At 36.3% G+C, this 23,493-nt stretch overlaps 1 protein-coding gene across 4 annotated transcripts in view; it reads left to right on the top strand.

The window, feature by feature from the left end:
• The window catches only part of grik2 (glutamate receptor, ionotropic, kainate 2), a 132,145-nt gene that overhangs the window by 86,526 nt on the left and 22,126 nt on the right, over positions 1-23,493 (top strand). For all 4 annotated transcript variants that reach the window (XM_083551049.1, XM_083551048.1, XM_083551051.1 and 1 more), the window contains exons 11-14: positions 3,180-3,386; positions 5,003-5,226; positions 12,129-12,247; positions 15,404-15,621. In XM_083551049.1, the coding sequence (XP_083407175.1) occupies positions 3,180-3,386; positions 5,003-5,226; positions 12,129-12,247; positions 15,404-15,621 (768 nt within the window). The remainder of the gene's footprint in view (positions 1-3,179; positions 3,387-5,002; positions 5,227-12,128; positions 12,248-15,403; positions 15,622-23,493) is intronic.

Here is a 23,493-nt window from a genome sequence, read left to right as displayed (position 1 = left end):
TAGCTTGAAAAATGGCAAGTTTTGTGAAGGTCCTTCTCGCACTCTTGAATACTTGAAAATGTAATATTTCTCTCCCGTTTCCTATTTTTAGCTCTACACTCGCAATCAGATTTGCAATGTATGCAACTACTTAAAAGCTGGATATTCTGCTGATATGAAACCTCTGTTCTTTGAAACATTAAATGCAGACACATATCTGGTCTATGATGGTACGTAAATACCCATATCTGCATTCACACAGGGTCCAATTCTTTCTGCCAGCTTACAATTCACAAACACATCCCTGCAGTACAAGTATAAATATGAGAAAGATGGATATTTCAAAAAGAATATTTCAGCCTGGATCTCTTGGGTGTTTGAAATTCTTTCTGAATGGTTTGAGTTATTCAGGAGGCAATTGAGAGACAATCTACAGTCATATTTTCAGTGCTTACTACAACTGCACAGTGAAGTGTCCTCCATGTTTTAACACTATGTAGCATTCTGAATGCTCTGAATGAGAATGTTTCCCCCACCACTCATTCCTGTTGCATTGACAGGTAGGCTTTCTGAATCTGACTCGGGTTCAACCTTGGCAATTGAAATCATGAATAGAAGACTCATTTATGGTTCGCCTTTTTTATTTTTATAACTGCAGCATCCAAACACAGTGAGTCACTATATGATGTTTTTAAAAAACCCTTCGACCGCAGTGATTTATTGCTGCTGTGCGTCTCACTCACTGCCGTGAGACGCTCACACTCGACTGCGGCTTTGTTACCATGGCAATACACACGTGTGCAAACAGAGCTTTTTGACACACAGAGCACAGGGGGACATTTTACAATGCTTCAGGACATGGAAAATCATATCTGCTCCTGTATTAGAGACAAGATGCCCAAGGGAATCTGAAGCTAGCATTTATAAACAAAAGGGCATTCCGACTGCACCTTAAAGGTCCCCAAGTGAAGTTAATGTTCAGCTTAACACAAAGCTGCCATATAAAGGAAGAGGTTTACACTACCACCACTTTAATAGACAGGCCCTGGGTGCATATTGCAAACAAGCCTAGTAGCATTGTGACCTCTGAAATAAATAACCTTGATATGTGCATGTCATGATAAGCTGAAGTGGATACAAATGCAGTTAGAGTTTATTGTAAAGGCTGGTGGACAAATCCAAATCCAAAATAGAGAAATAACAGTAAGATCAAATATAACAAGCAAATACCATGTAAATAAATGACTTGGTAATGACAGCTCAATACACACTGAGTGTTACTTCACAACTGACTCAATGCTCAGTCTGTGCATATTTGTAGGTGTAGGTGTGATTGTGAACAGGTGTACATTGTTAGAAATCCAGTCACAGTGAACATGACAGAGTTGATGATGAATTGGAAGTGAATAAACCATAAATAATTTAACGACTTATAGAAATAAACTGTAATAAAAATAGACTGTAGCTTTTTGTTAATGTATTAACGTGCACATTTTAATACGTTATAGGAAAAGCTCATTCACAAAGATGTGTGTCAGATTCTTTACCTTATCTCAGATTAGTACTAATCTTATTAATATTGTATTGTTGCTTTGCATAGACAAAAATATAATCAACGACACAGTGAGGTTTTAGTGGGGGGAAAATGTTTTCTAACTTGTTTTCATGTTCCGGAACAATAACTGTAACTAAAAAACTCTAGTCTAATTTCCCATTGTGAGGATTATAAAGGAAACTAAGAAAAAAACTAACAATCAAATGAAAACAAAACAAAATTAGCATTCAAATCACCTGTCTCACATTTTGTCTTATAGATATATATTATACATATTACATAAAATCATGACTCTGAATTTCAGTAAAAGCATATGAGCTCAGAAATTGTTTTTAGTGTATGTGGCTCTATGGTACAATTTTGAATGGCAAAAAAAAAGACAGTTTTGCTTCTAAAGGCTCAATTCTAACTGCTTGTTTTGCGATATGAAATCACATTACTATGTGATTGCTTCATAAAAGGCCGGTAAATCTTGGAACACAGACCAATGTATTCATGCTGGACTTCCAGTTTGGCTTTAATCATAAGCATTTCATCCAGAAAAGATGCTCAGATGACCAGCTTATCTGTGGTCTTTATGATCTGAGTAAAAGATATCTCACCGTGCTGTGTGCAACAGCAGATAGCTGAAGTGAGAGATGCTGCACGTTCATATTTGTAAATAATAAGTTCAGCTTTAAGATAACTACTCATCATTGGTTTATCTTGGCTGTGGATATGTGGGAACTGGGAGGGGTGAGTGCGGATGACTGCTTATCTCTTGTTTGACACGTTCCACTGGCACGACACACATCCCTGGAGCGTCACACTGGGGGTGAAGGACTGCTTGCAGAGGCATCTGATAGTGTAAGCTAAATGCCTGCAGTCTCACTGGGAAATGTCTAATGCAATCCAGGACAGTGGGATTCACTGCAGTCCTTTATATATATATATATATATATATATATATATATATATATATATATATATATATATATATATATATACATGACCTGCACTCTAATGGTTGAAGTGTATACATTTTTAATTCTTTCCTTACAGGAAACAAGTCACATTAACTTACATGTTTGTGTTTTTCCTGTGATAATACATTTGTAGAAATTGTGTGAAATGGGTGTGATTTTTCTAGTCAGAGCTGGTAATATGTTTACTGTTTGGTATCATACAAATGAAGAGAGAGAGAGAGAGAGAGAGAGAGAGAGAGAGAGAGAGAGAGAGAGAAACAGAGAGAGAGAAACAGAGAGAAACAGAGAGAGATAGAGAAAGAGAAAGAGATGACAGCTGTTGATTCCTAACAAAAGGAGCCATCTGTATCCTGTGCTATTCACCACAGTATCAGCACATCTTATCTTATTTTGAAAGCATCTGTGAGAGTGGACAGAGTGGCTCTAAGATGTACCTCTGGTCCTCACTGTGAAGTGAGTGGTAGAGTGGGAGGATTATCTTTCATTATGGACACTGTTTCCTGTTTTTTTTTTTTATATACTGTGTGTGTATGTGTACTCATCTGCTTTAATAGCAGTGTGGTTACATTCCTCTTGAGCCATTGTAAGTTCATTAAACATACCTCAAAGCCCTGTCAGACACATATCAGCCTCTTCTTTCACATGGTGAGTAGAGCTCAGAACTGCCTCTCACTCCGCAGGAGGAGCCCTATGTGATGTTCAAGAAGTCAGACAAGCCTCTGCATGGTAACGATCGTTTCGAGGGATACTGCATCGACTTGCTGCGGGAGCTCGCCAGCATCCTGGGCTTCGTCTATGAAGTGCGGCTGGTCGAGGACGGCAAGTACGGAGCTCAGGAGGAGAGCTCGGGCCAGTGGAATGGCCTGGTGCGTGAGCTCATGGACCATGTGAGTTTCATGCTTTTTTTTAACATATCAAGACACTTATTGACTTATCACATCACATGACTGTTGTAACTGTGCAGGAAATGCTGATACTGGTGCCTTCAATGATTATGCCTGAACTGTATGTGCAATATGAGTGGAGCTGTGGAATGTAGTAATGGGAGAAAATTCTAGCACTGTCTGCAGACAGCATACAAAGTGAAGCTTCTGGCATGAATTTCTACCAATGAGCTACACACACACACACACACACACACACACACACACACACACACACACACACACACACACACACACACACACACAAAAAGAAGACCCAGATAAAAATGAGCTCTACACAGGGAGAAAAAAATAACAGTCTTTGCACAGCCAGTATCTAATAGCTGATTCCATTACCAATACACACACCAGTCTTTCTGCTGGTCACACTGTATTTCAAACATTCGCACAATTCATTTTGACAGCTGATCTATTGATCACATACTTATTGCTTGCCATGAAAACCATCTATACTATAAAACTTAAAAGTCCAAAAAATTGATAATCAGCTTCACATCATTTCTCCCATTTCTTGTTTATTTATTTATTTATTTATTTTTCATTTTTTTCACATCTCTGCACGTCAAACGTCATAACTAACACTCTAGGAGGGGTTGATGCGGGCTCCTTGCCTGTGTGCTTCCTCTCCCCAGATAAGAGCATGACAGATTCTAACTGGCCCAGACAGGCTTCCAACAGTCTGCAGTCTGCAATTTGCAGAGAAAAAGAAAATGCACTGAAGTGTAGGATATTAAAAATATCCCTTCAAAAAGAGTGAGTGAAAAACAAGAGGTAGGAGGGAAAAAAGAAAGAAGCAGGACACCTGATTACACTTTGCATGAATTTACCTCCTATGAAAACATCATCCTTATAGGATAATATGATAATTGTCATTATGGATCCTCATTTTGAAAAAAATAAAAAATAATGTTCCAATTTAAGAAATGTGCTGCTGTTTTAAACTCAATTTATATAGAGTTGTGTATGGCAGTTCTATTTATGTTTTTTAATTAAACATTATCTATCTATCTATCTATCTATCTATCTATCTATCTATCTATCTATCTATCTATCTATCTATCTATCTATCTATCTATCTATCTATCTATCTATCTATCTATCTATCTATCTATCTATCTATCTATCTATCTATCTATCTATAAATTTAGTTTTTTATTCGTTCATTCATTCATTCATTCATTCATTCATTCATTCATTCATTCATTCATTCATTCATTCATTCATCCATTTATATATTTATTCATTCATTTATTCACTCATGAAAACAGAGAGTTCCGTATGTTTTACCACTTAGGAATAAAATTAAACCTGCAAAATGGCTGTACGCCGAACACTTCACTAACTGCTGAGCCAGTAGCTGCTAAATCAATCTTTGAGTAAAAAATGAGAAAGAAAAAAGACGAGCAGGAAGGAGGAGAGCTTTAAATTTCAACTTAAGTGCTGTGGGACAGTTGGTGGGGTGTAAAGGTTCTGTTTTCCTAATTTGATTGCCTCTAAATACTTCCTCCTGCTCTGATGGACTGCCTATCATTCTTCCACCATGTCTTTTGTATTGACAGAAAGCTGATCTTGCAGTGGCTCCCCTAGCCATCACCTACGTGCGGGAGAAAGTCATCGATTTCTCTAAGCCATTCATGACTCTGGGGATAAGTATTCTGTACCGCAAGCCCAACGGCACCAACCCCGGGGTGTTCTCCTTCCTCAACCCTCTCTCCCCCGACATCTGGATGTATATTCTGCTGGCTTACTTGGGTGTCAGTTGTGTGCTGTTTGTCATAGCCAGGTAACATGTCAGTTCTGCTGATCTCAGCCACACATGCAGACATAACCCCACATTTTAAGATCATTCCATTAACAGAATAATCTAGGACTTAAAGCATCTCCCCTATCTCTATAACATTTTACATTTCTATGCTTTAAACTCAATTCAATTTAGATGTAGCTTCACTGCCCTTAGCTGGGGATGAAAGAAAAATGCTGAAATGCTGAAAGAACATTCTTCCAATGTTCACACTGATATGCACTATAAGAACCGGCCAAATCCTCAGGGAAGAGCCTCCACTGGCAGAGCACAAGAGGAAGAAATCCCGCTTCTGTGAATAGCACAAAAGAGAGAGGTGACTCCTCTGACCCAGACTGAGACAGTGAGTGAGCCGAGTCCTTTTTGGACAGTACACTGGGGGATGTTAAACGATTTCTCCACTTTCTTATTCTATATATAACAACAAGCTGTTGCTTGTAATGCTTAGCAGCCAAAGCTCAATAGCACAAATCACACAAGAAAACATTGTGCAATAAAAAAGTGTGTCTGAATGCAAGAGGTAGAGAGAGAGAGAGAGAGAGAGAGAGAGAGAGAGAGAGAGAGAGAGAGAGAGAATGGGAACGCTTGAGTGTAGGTGTGATCTTGAGTGTTTTGGCATTTCCCGGTGTGAATGGCAACCTCCCTCATCCTTCGCCGTTTCCTAGTGTCTCCAGCTTTTGCTTTTGCTTTTCTCTTTGGATGTTTCCACACTCTGCTTCAAATGTCCTTGGCCACGTCCTTTGTGATTACTGGAATGCATGTGTATTTCAAGCTGATAATCTTCACTCATGTTTCTGTGCTTGTATCCTAAAAAGGTACGATATTCTTATGACAACAATTACTGATAAGAACTCGGCTGCATTAAGTAGGCATTCTTTTGATTGTGCATGCTGTTAAATATATTACTGGATACAGATTAAAAGCCAGTTAATTGGCAGATGTATTCGTTTTAACTTTACCAAGCCATTATAGGAAACAACACCAAACCTACATTATGTTATAATGTTTCAACCCAACCAACATTAATTCCCAGCTTGGCACTAGAGGCATTTAGACTATATATTGACAAAAGTATTGAGACACCTGACTTTTCCAGGCATATGTTTTTCGACTCCAAACTGTAAACACAAAGTTGGAAGCACACATTGTATACTGTAGACTGTCTTTGCATCACGTAGCAAGAAAATGTTCTTTTTACTTGGACTAAGAGAACCAGCTGATCGGGCTGACCAGGAGAACCTGATCCAGCTTGACAATGCCCCTGTGCACAAAGCCAGTGCCATGAATATATAGTTTACATTTTTTAGAGTGGAAGATTTTGAGTGGCCTGATTAAGAGCTCTGACTACAATGCTTTTAAACACCTTTTTTACAAACTCGAATGCTGACTGCACACCAGGCCTCCTCACCCTATTTCAGTACTTGACTTTACCATTACCCTTATGGCTGAATTAACCACTCTTCACAAGCACACTCCAAAATCTTGTGGAACACCTTCACAAAAAAATGGGGGTTATTAAATGTGTCCACAAACTTTTGTTCATATAGTGTATATCAGCAGGAATACTACTTCGAAGCATTTATCTAATATAACTTTTAATAGGATGTATTCTCAGACGTAAGGAAATTTAGTGACACTTTCTGTGAAGCTCACATTTATTTAAAAAGAAAATCATTGATTATAATTCTTTGCATGCTGATAATGATTCCTTGTGAGCTGCTTTAGAAACTCGAATGATGCCTTAATTAGCTCTAATCATGTGCTGCAAATAATTCCCTGAGAATTGGGAATTGTTATTTTCATGTTACACTTGCAAGACCATTAAAACTAATACTGACCTGTGCAATTCATTTTAAAACATTTAACATTTAAATTGTGAGACACTATAAATCTTATTTTTAATACAGAAACACTTAATTCTGGATTATATAAAATAACACTGAAAGACTTTTGCAGTTTGAAGATATAATAATAATAATAATAATAATAATAATAATAATAATAATAATAATAATAATAATAATAATAATAATTATTATTATTATTATTATTATTATTATTATTACGATTATACATATAAAAGATATAGGAAGCATTATTAAATTCAAATAATACCTGAGAATTTATATATATATTATATTGTATATACTATAGAATAATATAGAATAGCATCTAAAACACACACACACACACACACACACACACACACACACACACACACACACACACACACACACACACACACACACACACATGAATTTGAGCTTCTTAGAACCACTGAAATCTATTAGATCTACAAGATCTATATAATGAGAGAAAACCAAGAATGTCTAAAACACTGTTTAATATAGCACACAAAACCTATTTCTCAAGATTTGCCTGTGGTCATCATTTGAAACATGGTGGAGAAAAACCAAATGAAAAAGCTTCAAGTTGACTCTAAAACTTTTGGGATGGCCCGGTCATGCTCAGTTAGCCCAGGAGTTTTATGGTTAATGCACTTGTGTTTTTCTAAATGTTACTGGCGATATGATCACATATGAGAGTTCCAAGCTACAACTGTCATCTAAGTTGGTTCAGAATATGCACCCATCACAATTACTGATTTAAGTTTATGCTGGGTAAGTCAAAGCAGGTAATTTTTTTTCCCACATTGCTTAACGGTCGTTTTGAGAGAAATGCCAAGCTTAGGCACATTAGTAAGAAGCATGTTAAACTAGCTACAAAAACCATTATAGCCTTCACAAAGCGATATCACAAGAATGTGGATTTATTGTATGTGTTTGTGTGTACACATTTATTTGTGTGCATGTACTACTGCTTTATGTGTATGAGCTTTAAATATGTTGTATGTGTGTCTGTGTGAATGGGGGGGGGGGGGGGGGGGGCAGAGAGAAAGAGGGAGAGAGAGAGAGAGAGGGAGAGAGAGATAAAAAGAATAGGTAAATCTCTATGCATGAGAGAAAGAATGCACAGGGTGACATAATGAGGCTTAAATAAACCTAAAAATGTGTTTAGCATGTATCCTTTTGAGTGCAGTATGAAAATCGTATAACTAGTTCCTTTTATTGGTGCTCTTGTTGTCGTTTCCATTTCTCACAAAGTTCTGCCTCTATGTTTCTGTGACACAGGGGATGAAACAGATGAGTAAGTCTAACATGAATTTATCAAAGCGATAAGCCCCCTCGCTCCTGCCCCTATAACCCAAAGAAGTATTAGGCTGAGACTGTGAACGAGCACCAAAGGCAATATGTACTTATGTCAAAAGCTGCACATCCCTTCTCACATTTGTCTCCCCAAAGAAACTGTGCATAATGTGTCAGTCTCATCAAAGGCAGCTGCATCACCAAATTGAGTAATGCATTAATAAAAGCTACTCAGCTGGATACAGAAAAATGTAGTTCGATTTAGAAAGAAGCTGCACACAAAGTCTGGAATGCCAAACAGTTTCATCTGACTATGTTCTCGACTGGGTTCAATTTGCTATTACAGTTGCTGCAGTGCAAACATCTCAAGCATAAGAAACAAAAGAGTGTGTGCCTGACTGGAAGAGAAATGTCCTCTGCTGAGCCGCTGCAGGTCCTTATCAGATCTCCTTCATGTTCAGGTGGAATATACTATAAAATAGGTTGCAATAAAAGGGGTTTAACCGAACAAAACACAGGGGACCCGAAACACAAATGAACATTCTAACAGGAGATTAACATTTTACCCCAAAAGTAGTGACTACTTTGTAAAGATATTATGGCTGAAGTTAAATTAGATGGTGATTTGAGATACATATATAATGTACTCTGTAAATAGGGATGTATATATTAGAGATCCAACCAAATATGGATAGTTTATTTTTAATTAAGTTTAAAAGACTAAAATGATCTTAAGCGATTTAGGTGAAGTTGATGAACTGATATAAAAGCTGGCATTTTTACCCCTGGAGGTATTTCATACTGCTTCTGTGTAACACCTTTAATAGATATAATTTATACTACACCTTTAGCTATTAAAAACCATACTTGTGTGGTTGGATTTGGTATCATTTCACAAGGTATCAGGGTTATAGCCACATATAAACTCCATTCACTTATCTTCAACTACTTTAACCTGCTAATACAGGCTGAGCCAAGCACTATCATTAGGACAATTATCCATTGTACAGTTTTCATCGAAGTAAATTAATGTATTTTTCAGCTCAATGTTATTTATCAAGAGGGAATGCATGTAACCAAAATGAATTGACTTTTCTTCTCAGTTTTGGGATCTCCTTGAATTTTCTCTTTATTATTTGAAATAATATCCATAAAGAATAAATTGATATGGACAGCTCCATTCACCCCAAATTATAAATACATTTCCTCTATACCAGGAAAAGCTTGACTAATCCTTTCTAATTACATTGTATGCATAGCCTCTTTAAGATCGCCATCATTTATGCATCCTCTTAGCTGGTACTTAAATTGCTAAAGCAAAATGACTGTTTTTATGTTTGTTAAATCGTTGATCCTACAAAAGCAAAGTAAGCTACCAGAGGTTCAAGGCATATCAAGCTGTCAGTCTTTGAAAGCTATTTTAGCACATTGATTGCTGTGGATTACTTGAGTCTTTGAACCAAGGTCATCCTTTTCAAAATGTATAAATACAGCACATTAATATTGAAGCTTTCTTGAGAAGGAGGAAATGATTATAGTACATATAATGCAAGAGTATTCTAATATTCACTTTCTTCAACAGGCTTGTGTCACTTGTCCTTTTCTGCCACAAACATGAACAACTGTGTGATCAAGCCTATTCTTGGAAATAGATAAAAATGCCTAGCATTGTCACCACCCAGCTGTGCACATGTTTCCTCATTCATGGCTTATCTCTTCAGATTGACCTTGCTGAAAGTTTTTCCCTCAGAGGCTCAGATGACCTGAGATTACAGAAGGTCAGCGTAATTGGAACAGAGTGACAGCTAAATGGGCTTCTTTTTATGGGCAGGTTAAATCGCTAAAATCCAGCTCCAAAGGTGTACTCTGGCCATGTGCAGATGACAACCTCACTCATTTATTCTGTTTATTTTAGGGGAGGGTGAGGGTTGCAGGGGGAGTAGCAGTCCGATATATTGGAAAGGTCACAATTCATTTGCAAGTTGACAAGCAAGCAAATCTGCTGTGAACTGTCAAAGCACACAGTTTCATTTAATCTGAATGATATAATTTAAATCCGGGATCATGTGGATGTCCACGTGTCAATTTACAAACAGGGGGTCAGGTAGCAAGGCAATCAAAAATAAATAGGTGTAAGTGCTTATGTAAGGAATAAAACATGAACAGATCTAATAAAAGAAAATAATCAAAGACAGGGTGGTATGAATTTGACCATTTTCCTATGACAGCTCATACCAGCAAATTATTTATTTAATTATTTAAAATATAATAAGAAGAACATGTAATTTTTTTAGCAGGTTACTTTCACATTAATTTTATTGAATATCTAAGACAGGTTAGTTAAAATTTTTGTTATAGCAGTTATAAACAGACTCCCATCAGCACCTCTTTTTTTTTTATCTTAGTTAGAATTGACAAAAACCAACAATCAAAAAAAAAAAAAAAAAGAAACAGCTACTTGTCATATTAATGAAAAAGAGACAACAACAATAACAACAATACTAATATTAATAATAATAGGTATTATTTAAAAATGCATTATTAGTTGTTTATTATACAAAATGTCTACCATGCATTTTTTTTTTAAATGTCTATAAATTATCTATTAATATAAAATTAAAAACATTCTAACATGCGGGTTAAAAGAAACCTTTTCAAATATTTTTTAATTACTGTTGGGACTCATGTTGAATTGCTGTTATATAAAAGTACTCAACTGGTAATCTGACCAGTCAGAATCTTAAATTCCAAAACACTGTGGTACAAATGGTGTTATTGGATAGTAAATGCTGTTAGTATATTTTTGAGGCAATAATTAGGAGCAATAAGGTGTGGTTAGATAACCAACCTCTATTTAAGTGGCCTCCAGCAAAAATGTCATTGGAAGGACTGCTATGTAGAATTTCTTACATAAACTTTGTGTTTCTATTTTCCATGACAGAAAAAACAGACATTGCATCCGAATGTGGTCTTGATTGCTTACTCTTGAGCTTTTGATTACTTACTCTTGTCTTGCTCTCAGGCTCAAGATTCCCCCTAATTCTAGCACTCCAGCACAAACCAAATCAGGTCATGATGCTTAATTGTAGCCCAATCAACCTTTACTAATGCAATGTCACTTTTGTTTAACATGAATAAATGGAAAATCTTTTTTTCTCCTGTGGAGAGGAGCAGAGGGAGAGAGGGAGAGAGGGAGTAGAGTCCTGAGATGATGGGACAGACTCGTTTGATCTGCCACATTTTAATAAACTTGTAAGATTATCTGGATTATTTGATTTTCATGTGGATATAGTGATTCAGATGGCATCGATTAAATTACAGTGCCAGCTGCCTTCGATGTGAATGCGTCAACGTGTACAATTCTCAGGGGAAATGAAGAGGAAGGGATTGTGGTCAGAGTGAATGGGCTGCTTATATTAGCATTCACATTGAATTAGGGCTCCTGCACTGGAGTTGCTGGTTCATGTGACTCTAACGTACTCTAAAGTACATTCGATTAATTTACCTGTCATATGTCTAACAGTTAAACCACCCAAACCCTGACCACACTGATCATGATAGATACTTGAAAGTTGATTTTTAAAAATCAGTTCATGTGAAAGGCCAGTGTTTATACTAATCTGTGTCTCTTTCTTTATCTCTTTAGGAGGATCCTTGTTTGCTAAGTATTTGACTTTATTACTTTATTTATTCATTTTGACTAAAAAAAAAAAATCTGTTCTCTGTTGATTGCCACAGGTTTAGCCCCTACGAATGGTATAACCCCCACCCGTGCAACCCCGACTCGGACGTAGTGGAAAACAATTTCACCCTGCTAAATAGTTTCTGGTTCGGAGTTGGAGCTCTCATGCAGCAAGGTAGACGCCTCTGCCTGCTCACCCTAAGCACATGTCCCACTCTTTTGCTGGGGGTTCAAATTGCTCTTGTCAGGCCCACAACCCTGCATGGGTGCCTCTGTGCATGTAGCTAAATGCAGACTGGTTGCTGGTCCATGGTATGGAGGGATGGTTGTGCGAGATAAAAGAAGTGGATGTGGATACAGAAGCTAGGTGCATCTATCATATGCATGGTTTCCTTTCTCATTATCAGTATTTCTTAAGGCCCGGAGCAGGTAAGTCTAACAGCTGTGCCATAGTTTGCTGGAAAGCAAGAGACAGCACTCTGTGTTTAAGCCTAAGTCAGCTTTGGTTGTGTTTCTTCTGACTGAAGCCTGATGCCACATCTTTTCCATTACCAGATGCCATAATGTGAGTCTGCAAAAGGAATAAAATGGTCCTGATCTAAAACTAAATGTGGTGATTTTGTTTGGCTATTACTTTACAAACAAATGGCAAGTCTTTGTCTTTTATTATAGAGCGTAATGTCTGTTTACTAGGGAGATGTCACATTCTAGATCATAAAGCAGTAATGGGTGTGATGTCTAAGCAGCATGCTGTGCATTTGAACTGCATTTGATCACTAGAACAAAAACATAGAACAGGAACTCCTCTGTTCCTTTCTTATGATTGTTTGAAATTTTATATTCACTATTTAGTGTTTATTGCATGTCGAGAAGCTGTAGTATGAGTTTGTGTTGCCTATAGAGCAAGAATTAGAAATGAATAAGGTCTTCACACGAGGGAGACAACATATTTTCAATAAATATATTTGCAATGTCTTCCTTTTTTGGTAATCAAATAATTTAAATAGATAGCATTGACTACTTAAATCCACTTATAAGCAGCCCTGCTAGCAAAGTTATGAATCAAAAGTGCATTGGATAATTGGATAATTTGCAAATCTAAGTGCCTCATTCATACTTCTACAAAATTTCACTAGCATAGATACAGTAGGTATAGCATTACAGTATACGGCTGTCTATTCCATTCATTGTTAATCCTTATAATGCTGCAGTCGTAATACATTTTCTGCATTTGAAAGGTAGCTAACTGACAAGCTCTAGAACAGAGGTTATCATGCAAGAGAGTAGAGTGCTGTTTTTGCCTGCCATATAAAAGGCAACATGATGAGCCACAGACATTCTGACAGAGAGAGCAAAATGGCCACCTATATTGGAAAAAAAATTACCCTTTGAACATTGTGATATGATATGGAATTATACTTTCCTTATAATACTAAGATGAGATAAATGGATAAAATCTTAAATTTCTGATTTTGTATTTTTATTATTTTTTTAAAGATACCTTGTGGGTAATGATGTGTGTGTGTCAGAAGATGTGGTTTCAGGTTGAAAAACAAGAACTAGGCTTTACACTTTGTGCTGCTCTGCATGAACATGTCCATACTGAGCGACTAACCCTACACTGTAGAGAGGCTCCCCTGCCCATGGCTTGCCAGCCCCCAGAAAACTGTGGGAAGAGGTGTTTGGACATGACGTTACCTTGGGTACATGACAGTCAGCCCCAACCAGATTTTTTTCTAGGTTAGGCTTAACGGTGGCGTGTTAGGATTAGAGTGGCCCCTAAAGTCCAGTGGGGCAAGGACAAAAAGAAATGTGACCCCTTTCTCTGACCTGTGGGTCCCTGTGTTGTGTGTCCCATGTATCTGTTCTCTTGTATATATGATTGTCTGTTTGTCTGAGCCATTTTGCCAGTAAGCAGTGTGGACTGCAGGGCACCTTTTAAAAGGTGATGATGTGATTTGCTGAATCATGTCTAACTGTGCACTGACCTGAATGAAAGCATGAGTGAAGGCATGTGCCGTTAATTTGTCAGAGTATGTACCATGTTTTATAATCATTTTGTGGTTATCATGAAGATCTCAAAATATTGGTGCTGCCCCTACGTTAAACCTCTGCTGCATTATTGGGATGCAGTCTGGAGATCAAGGATGTTCCATGACACAGCTGTCTGCAGCTGTCTCTTTACTTTATTTTGATCGAATTTGAAGGCATCACCAAACGTATCCTTCCTAGTGAAGTCAATACTTTGTAATATTTATCTTCACCTAAATTTAAAGAAGTGTACTAGGATTTTTATATATATATATATATAAATTTATATTTATTTTATATTTAAAATATAAAATAAAAAACAACAACTTTTTTTTTATTTTGGTGAAGATAAATATTATAAACTTTAATAAATAATTAGGAGTAAAAAAGGACTGACTCAAATAGATAGATATGAAAATGTTATGTCAGCACATGCCTACAAGTCCAGAGAGTCTAATTTCTTAATATTCCTATTAGAATGACTATTGGTATTAGTATGTGTCTAGTTACCTTACATTCATGAGTTGAGGTTCCTTTAGGGAAGAGTAATTATGTAATCATGTAATTCACCATCCAGAAGCAATGTGGGCAGAGGTCTGGACCTGGATTCGCTGTCATGTCCAAACTCTGGGCTTGAATGTTGGGTCACTAGTCAGATTGTGAGAAAGTCATAGTGGAACCTGATTGAATCACAGATTAAGCTCAGCCCTGATTCACAGGATGCACATCTTTCTCAACATCCCTAACTTATTGACTTTATTGAATGCACAAAACCAAAGCTTACGGTTGCCTTTTAATGCCTGAGGAAAAGTGCTCTCTGACCCTTTCTACTCTTCAGCTATAAAAATCCCTGTTTTTCCTCTTCCTAACCTTCTTCTGATATATCCCCACTTCTCCTGCATGAAGAAAGCAATGAGGCTAATGATTAAAATATCATGTGGAAGAGAAGTTAAAGTGAAAAATTACTTTATTTTAGCTTGGTATTAAATTACGCACTTCTGCTGGATAACATTTAAAACTATTATGGAATGCAGACCTAGTGTTAGATACACACAAGTAAACATCTTTCATGCCTGTGATTTTGTTTAGGATCAATCCAAAGCAAGTACCCAGTTAGCATGGTTCTTTCTTTTAGACTTTTATGTTTTTGTGTTATCAGTTTTATTTTTGCCCTGCAGCTCTACTCTGCTCTGCAGCAGGATGCTCAGACAAGACCACTTCTGGTTCCTTATGGGCAGACCCTCTCTAACCCCAATGTTGAACCTTTTTTCTGACTGCTCTTTCTACTCCTCTCTACTAGGATCTGAGCTCATGCCCAAAGCCCTTTCCACCAGGATAGTAGGAGGTATTTGGTGGTTTTTTACCCTCATCATCATCTCCTCCTACACGGCTAACTTGGCTGCTTTCCTCACGGTGGAGAGAATGGAGTCTCCCATCGATTCAGCTGATGACTTGGCCAAACAGACCAAAATTGAGTATGGTGTGGTGGAGGACGGATCAACAATGACCTTCTTTAAAGTGAGTACAAATACAGATAGACTTCAATTTAAATTTCATTTATATGCTGAATATGTTGAACATATCAGAGAAAATATGAAAGCTCTATTTACCTAAAATAAATTTGTTGCGTAGAGATATACAGATGGCAGATTTGGGCATTAATACATTTTACATTGTTAGAAATTGAGCTTTTTTTTTTTTATAAGGCATCTGTTGGTCTAAGTATGATTAAGTTGCCTTATTGCTAGAATTTTTCACACCTGAACAAAATATTGTAGGCCTGATTGTGGCAGCATGGTACAGCTTCTGGGTCCCTGGTTTAATTCAGGGTTTGGATGGAATTGTAGTGCATGTGCTTCCTGCTTCTGTGTGGGTTTGCTCAGGGTATGCCAATTTCCTACTATTATTAACAAAAAAAAAATTATATTCTGGTAGGTGAATTGACAACTCTAAATCTCCCCTATGAGTAAATGAATGTGTAAAATGCTGTTTTAAAATGGATTTACTTAAACTAGAATGCTTTGCTGCCCCATGTCCAGTGATCAGGGATAGGTTGATCAGTATAAAGCATTTATTGAAACGTGAATGGATGATAATGGCCATGATTTTGCTAAGATTCCAAATTCAGCTGTGCAGTAGGATTCATTATGTTCTCAAATAATGGGCATGCTGAGGTGATTTACCAAGGATAATTGTGTGGATTACATGATATGCAAGCTAAAAAAGAAAAAAAGTCTCAATGTCTAAATGTTATCAGTAGCCATTGCAAGTTCAGGTCTTAAAGACACCCAGGTTAATATGCAGTGAATTATGGAAATGATGTTGGTGTAATAATAAGACAAATTTAAATTTAAATGTGTGAAAAAAAACCATGAATATGCATAAACACATTTTTTTTTATGTGGGGCTTTATGGAGCAAAAAAGGTAAATACACTATAGATCATATACATTAGAATTGAATTTTGAATAAACACATTGTAAAAAATAAATCTATAAATTAACTGATTCTATGAATCAGTTCTCAATGTAAAAGGAAAAAAAAACACCTGGACAATGGATAGAGATATAATAATTCGAGGCTTATATGCATCTTATGTTAATTAGAGCTCATTTTTATTCACCATGGTCTGTCACCTGTAACAAAAGCATAAGTGCAGTACATGCTGTCAAGCTCAAAGCAGTATTGAGTTCTGTCTGGTATGTGGGCAGCAGGCTAGACTTGCCTGTAACCCCAGAATCATGTGAAAGGTTCACTGCTATGCATAAATGATTATTACAATGCCAGTATTTTAGCTGACAGTATGCTGCTTGGAGATGATGCCTGCTGTGGGTTTGAGATTACTCATTACCGGCTTACATTTTTTTTGAAGGAGAGAGAAAGATGAAACACACGGCCAGCACGATGCCAATAGGGAAATCTTTTCTATCTGCAAGGTCTTGTGTCCTTCCCTATCCCACTTTCTTTTACTCTCTACAAAGATGGAGTGACTTTAAGGTTCATGTGCATATAAAAAGATGCAGACGACATTTTGCATTTGGAATACTTTCATAAAACGTGAATGGGCAAAACTTCAAGGGCATATTTTACATGCAGTATAGGCTGTGTCTGATGAAATTTTTCTCAGTTGCTAGAAATATGCATTTCTACTTTAACCCGGTTGTGATAACCAGGCTGAAATCTAGTGACATTGTAGCACACATTGACCCAGGGGTCCAGTAAATGTGATGAGAGCTTTTTCTTACAAGCATGGTCACTTTTACAGGTGCTGATGTATTGATGAATTGGTAGTCTGCAAGACTGATTGACAACTGGATGAACTGGCTAATAAACCAGTAAAGTGGGCTGAAAGTATTGAATGAACAAATTACAGCCAGTCAATGCTTTCCTGAGTAAACTTTTAGGGGTGAAATAAAAAAAAAAATAATACACTTACATACTGAATAGAACAACACCAGACATCCCTGCAGTTTGTATAATTACTATGTTGGGTTTATTCAACAAAAACAGACGACTAATGATTCCTGATTATGTAAATGTCAGCATGGGATATACTGTGAAACTGAAAATGAGGTGCCACACATACACACACACGCGCGCCTGTTTGAACTCCCAATCTTAAAATCATGAATTATTCAGGTAAAGAATCTCTGGCTTACGAGATGTCATTGTGTGGCTACTGCTAGAGAAAAGGTCTTATACCAACAGATGAGAGAAATTTTTACAGTGATAAACCCTGATTATTAGAGTCATTTTACTTCTCTGACTCAATGGTTTTGGGCTGTAGAACTTGGCAAGTGTGCGCCTTGGGTCCCTCATTGTTTATTCATAGAGCAAGTGAAATGAACAGACCAGACCAGTATACTTTCTGTATACTGTTGTTCCTCTATTGATCACGTAACAAAAAATCTATTCAAATATGCTGCTCATTTCAAATCATCTCAGGTGTTTTACCGAAAAACAGAAATCATTCTGACTTCAAATAATAGTGAGGCACTGGCATGATAAACTATATGTCCCTCTTAACCAGCACCTCTATTGATTGCAAACAAAATGCAACAAAAAACCACACAAACCTTGAAAAAACCTTTTTTAACTAAAACACTTTAAACAAAAAAAAAAAATCACCTACACTCTAAATGTAATACATGAAAAATTCCAAAAATTACCTAAAAAAAATCAACTCTAACAAAAAAACAAACAAACAAAAAGGCAAGTTTGTACAATTTGCAGTTACAAATGTTCTTTCTTTCTCAGATCTAACTCTAGTCTTTGCAATTTGTTGCATATTCTTTGATTAGTGGCGATTATGAACTTCCACATGCAAATGTGAGATAATAAACATTTATAAGCACATGTTATGCACCTAAACCTAAACATGTTATATTCTCTAGCAAACACAATGTTGTTAGGAATTGACATTATAATATGTTGTGACTTATAAATTGTCAAACAATTGTAACTGTTTTTAAGCAATTATGCCACATGCAAAGTAATATTGTATAGTGAAGTTTACTTAAAATGAATTACATTTTGGTTTTAAAAAAAAAAAAAAGACAACACACAAGAAACCAGTATTTGGTTAAACAAACTGTTACCTTTTGTTATAAACCTCAATCTGATGTACAACTTGCATAGTGCTAGAGACAATTCGCTGTTAAGCCACAGGAGACTTTGTTATTTTACCCCCCTCTAAATAGTGGTCTCTTATGCTTTTTTTCTGACATTTTTCAGCAGCCTTTTTTAAAGTAATGTTTAGAAAAATAAAATGTTTTGTATTGACTTATTTTTTTTAAATAATAATAAAAAATAGAAATACAATTAAAAAGGGAGGGGGACCACTTTACACTTTATGTCTAATAACATGAGAATTGTATTTTAAAATTGATTGTAAATGAAAAAAGTAAGGGAGGATAGACTTGGAAGTGCACTCAGCTGCCAAAATAGGCATTATGTTTAACATGGCATCTTTCAGTCTTTCTGTTAATTGCAGCAGTACTTTCCTATGTTCACTTCCTTTACTGCTGCCTTCTCTTACACTCCTCCTAGAAAGAGAAATTCCTCCTCCTCTTGCTCCACATCTCCTGCTGCTGTCATCACTTCACTAATTTGTTGTGGAGGATTTCACACAATCAGATAAATCTTCTTTGCCCCCCAAACACACACACACACACACACACACACACACACACACACACACACACACACACACACACACACACACACACACACACACACCTTCTCTTTTACACTCACTCATGCGAATGCATCTGTGTATTTTCCACATTCACATATTTTCTCGCAGTGTTCTCCTTATCAGGCTTCAGTGCACCTTATTTTGCTGTGGCCCATGAGGTGGATCCCTGCAGGACTGGTAGTGCTCAGCGCTGAGTTTATAAGCTGTGATAGCGAGTGGAGCTGAATCACTGCCACTGATGCAATCTGGCCAGCGGGCATGGAGAGCAGCTACAGCCACAGGGGAAGGAAAGGGTCTGAGAATAGAGCCTGCTCTGTGAGTCAGCCTCTGTAGTACTAATATGAAATGTACTCCAGAAGCAGTGCATTTAAATACAGATAAAAAATGTGCAGGAAATCACAGGTACAGAGATTGAATTATGTGGCAGATCATATATCCATTCTGTTACTGTTACATACTGCGACTGTATGAATACTCAATTCAGCTATTTATACACGTTTTATATGTTCCTTTTTATGTTTTAACAATAAATGCTATTTCCTGCCAAAATGGTGCTGTAAGATATCCTCCTCACAGGTTCTGAATTATGGATACCTTAACTATTGCACTGTACCATTGCTTTTGTTTATGAGGCTTTCTCACCTTATCTTATTTCTGATTGATAAGAAGACATGTCAACAAGGCCAGACATTTTCCTCACGCAGTCCTTTTATTTTATCTACACATACCATGAACCAGGCTGCTCAGCTAAAGGTCAATACCCTGACTAACCTAGTAATTTACATGTGCATGTGCAGCTAAAGCAAAAACTACACAGTCACACTCACATGAACACACATTGCTTCAAGATCAGAATGTTTGTATGTGAGTATATTTCATGTTTTAAATTCCATCTTTAATTTCAGCAGTTATTTTCCTTTTACATGTTGCTTCTATTTTAACAGCACTACCTAGTTATTATCATATAAATAATCAAAGTAACAAACGCAAACATCGTTCCAAGGATCCACTAGAAAATCTAAAGTCTCTAATCTTTAAATCTAATGACAAATTGTTTGTTGATAACATCTTAACACCACTATTTAGCAAATGTGCACAGGTCAATATTGTTGTATTGATTTTGTTACATTTTCTTTCTTTCTTTTTTTCCCATTTAGTTTTATATAGAGAAAATAAAGAACATATTAAAACTCCACCCAAAGTCTAATTTAAGACAAACTCCGTAATAGCAGACAAATGCTGTTCACGTCCTTATTTCACATTGCTAACGCAACAAACTCATTTGTCAAGCAAGCCCAATAGAAAATCTATCTGTGCAATTGTCTCTCAAACTGACATGCACTTGCACTCAAGTAAATCATTCAGGGTGCAAAAACCATCCATTATGTGGAAACTGAAAGCAACCATTTTACATGCTCTCACATTATCCTAATGGCTGCAATTCAAAACTATTTACATGTTACTGGAATGGTGGCTAAATCTGTGATGGAGGTGGGAGGCAGGGTACTCGAAATTTTCAGAATACTCAAAATCAAGACATGCACATTTTCATTGCTTAAACAACAAATATCTCTCTGCAGTTATAAGCTGCTATATTTGACTTACAATGTGGGAAAATTATGATAGATAGATAGATAGATAGATAGATAGATAGATAGATAGATAGATAGATAGATAGATAGATAGATAGATAGATAGATAGATAGATAGATAGATAGATAGATAGATAGATAGATAGATAGATAGATAGATAGATAGATAGATAGATAGATAGATGCACTTAACAGATACTGTATCTCTCCATAGCAAAAAAAATCCAGTCATGAATTGGCTCATCTATGCCATTTTAATTTCAAGCACTATGAATGCATTATGCTCGTTTCAAGTGTCTCAACCACCTGCTAAGCCGCAGGAGAGCCTGTGTAGTTAAATTGAGAGGCCCTAATGGTTTATTGTTGATTAAAGGTTATAACTGCATGTTGTCCCCATTCATCACTGCCACTACCATTAGCATCACAATGCCAAAATATTGGATTTACAAGTGGAAATGTCCTCAAAGCAGCAAGGAATAGCAGCACCCCAGTCCATTTAATTACCTCACTGAGCACATGCAGATCAAGGTGTCAGAGACAAATAATGGCATGTTGTGGTCTTACAGGTCTCACAGTGAAGGCTTGGGGAGCTAATTACAGACTTTCTAACATCATCACAAAACAGTATGATATATTTGTTTGTTTTCCAAAAAAAGACAGTTGTTGAAAAAAGTTAATTATTATATATTCTTTTGTTGCTAAAGTTGGCTTTATTGAATGATGGGTACTGTTTTCAGACTAACAACATGGGATTTCATATTGTATGAAAGAGTTTTGGGGTTTTGGTCTTAATTAATTCACAAAATGTGCTTGATTACTTACATTCGTCTATTGATTTACTCTGTCTGAAGATGCAAAAAGTTTTTTTATCAGGACTCAAATTTCACCTACAGAATGTAAATATAAAATGTGTCAAAAAGGAGACAGGGTGTCATATATAATGTATAGTTTATTAATTGGCATAAGAGTTGCTCAGCCAGACTTAATGTTTAGTGCATATTTACATTTATGGCATTTGGCAGACACCCTTATCTACAGTGGGGTGATTTACAGACCTGCTTTAAATTCCTTATCAATAATTTTATCCTGGCATTCGCTGTGCCAAAGAGAAGTTTTAAAAACACTGTTAGGAAGGTAGTATATTATGAGAAATACACAACAAAAATTATGAGCTAAACCAAGTATTTTGAGTTATATTTTTATGTTGCTGTAGTACAACACTTCAGAAAAAGTAGGGCTGTAACTGAACATCTCTGAAATCATATGGAAAAAGCTTTGTGATGATTATTAATGATAAACAACAATAAAAACGGTGATATATTTTTACCTACTTATTTAAAGTTCACTAAGTACTATGAAAATTATACACAAACGTTATGTTAAGCAGCACAGTAGATTGTCAGTTGTGAAATCTGTGGAAAGTTTTGGAATCTTAGAAACAACACAATAAGTTTGGAAACCAGACCAATATTTTCTCTCAGTTTTTCAAGGGAAATGTTCACCATTGTGTACACACATTTTTTTATTTGCTGTATATAATGAAAGCTGGAAAATAATCTGTGCATTGTAGATATACTTACATTTTCTCTTTTATCACTCTACTACATTTGCAGAAATAAATGAAATTTACTTCCGATTACTTGCGCTGAAACAAGAGGTGGTTGGCTATGGATTATTTTTAAACCAGTCTACTTCCACACAGTTTCTTGCTTTCTTTACCTAGCTCAGTTTGGCTCTGCTCATAGGTTGTTCGTTTTCTCAATTCAACAATTCTAATAGTGACACAACACATCCTGTCATCTCTAGCTTGTGCTTGAAATTGGTCTCATTGGAATGTGGTGGACACCATTGTTTTTTTCCGAATGTTACATCTCTGATTGTGGTGCGTATCGAATTAATCAAAGCCTCAGATCTGATATGGAAGTATGTGCAGAGCCAATCTGTGGCCACTTGAACATGATCAAAAGATTAGAGAAAACACTTATAATCAGACCTCACACTTGGAGCTCAGATGAAATAAATCTGCATCAAAGATGAAAATTGAACTGCACTAGAGAGAGAACACTAAGTAGGAAGATAATGAAGAAGATGGAGTTGATTATTAGAGAAATGAAGAGACAGAGTGTTTATCATCTCATATCTTGGGGATTCTTGAAGTTTCTCTAGCACTGTGTGTGGTTTAAAGACATTTAGGTAAGTATATAATAAACAGAAATAAATGATATTAATGTTTGATATGAAATTATTATTAAAAATGATACAGTACAAAATTCAAAGGTGTTCTTTTAATATTAAAAGCAATGCAATATTAGCAACTGAGGTAAATCCATTTTTTTTTTTTTGCTTTAGTTGCTAAAATTGCATTGACTTTTATATGAGAACAGCATGGTCTTGCAAATTCAGAGAACAGAATAATAGACACATTAATATGTAATTTAAAAGAAAAAAAGGAACTCCTGATGGAAGTGATCTATTCCAGGAGGGCAGTATTCCACTCCACAATGAAAGGCTCACTGATGAGTATTAAAATGATGTAAATCATATCCTATGGACTTCATCAAACACCAAATCTCAATCCAATTATATATCTATGGGAGATTTT

The sequence above is a fragment of the Silurus aristotelis genome (genome assembly GCF_946808225.1).
Source record: "Silurus aristotelis genome assembly, chromosome: 1".
In the NCBI taxonomy this organism is placed as follows: domain Eukaryota; kingdom Metazoa; phylum Chordata; class Actinopteri; order Siluriformes; family Siluridae; genus Silurus; species Silurus aristotelis.
Note: the sequence above shows the minus strand (reverse complement) of the source record. Positions and strands in the feature narration are given on the sequence as shown.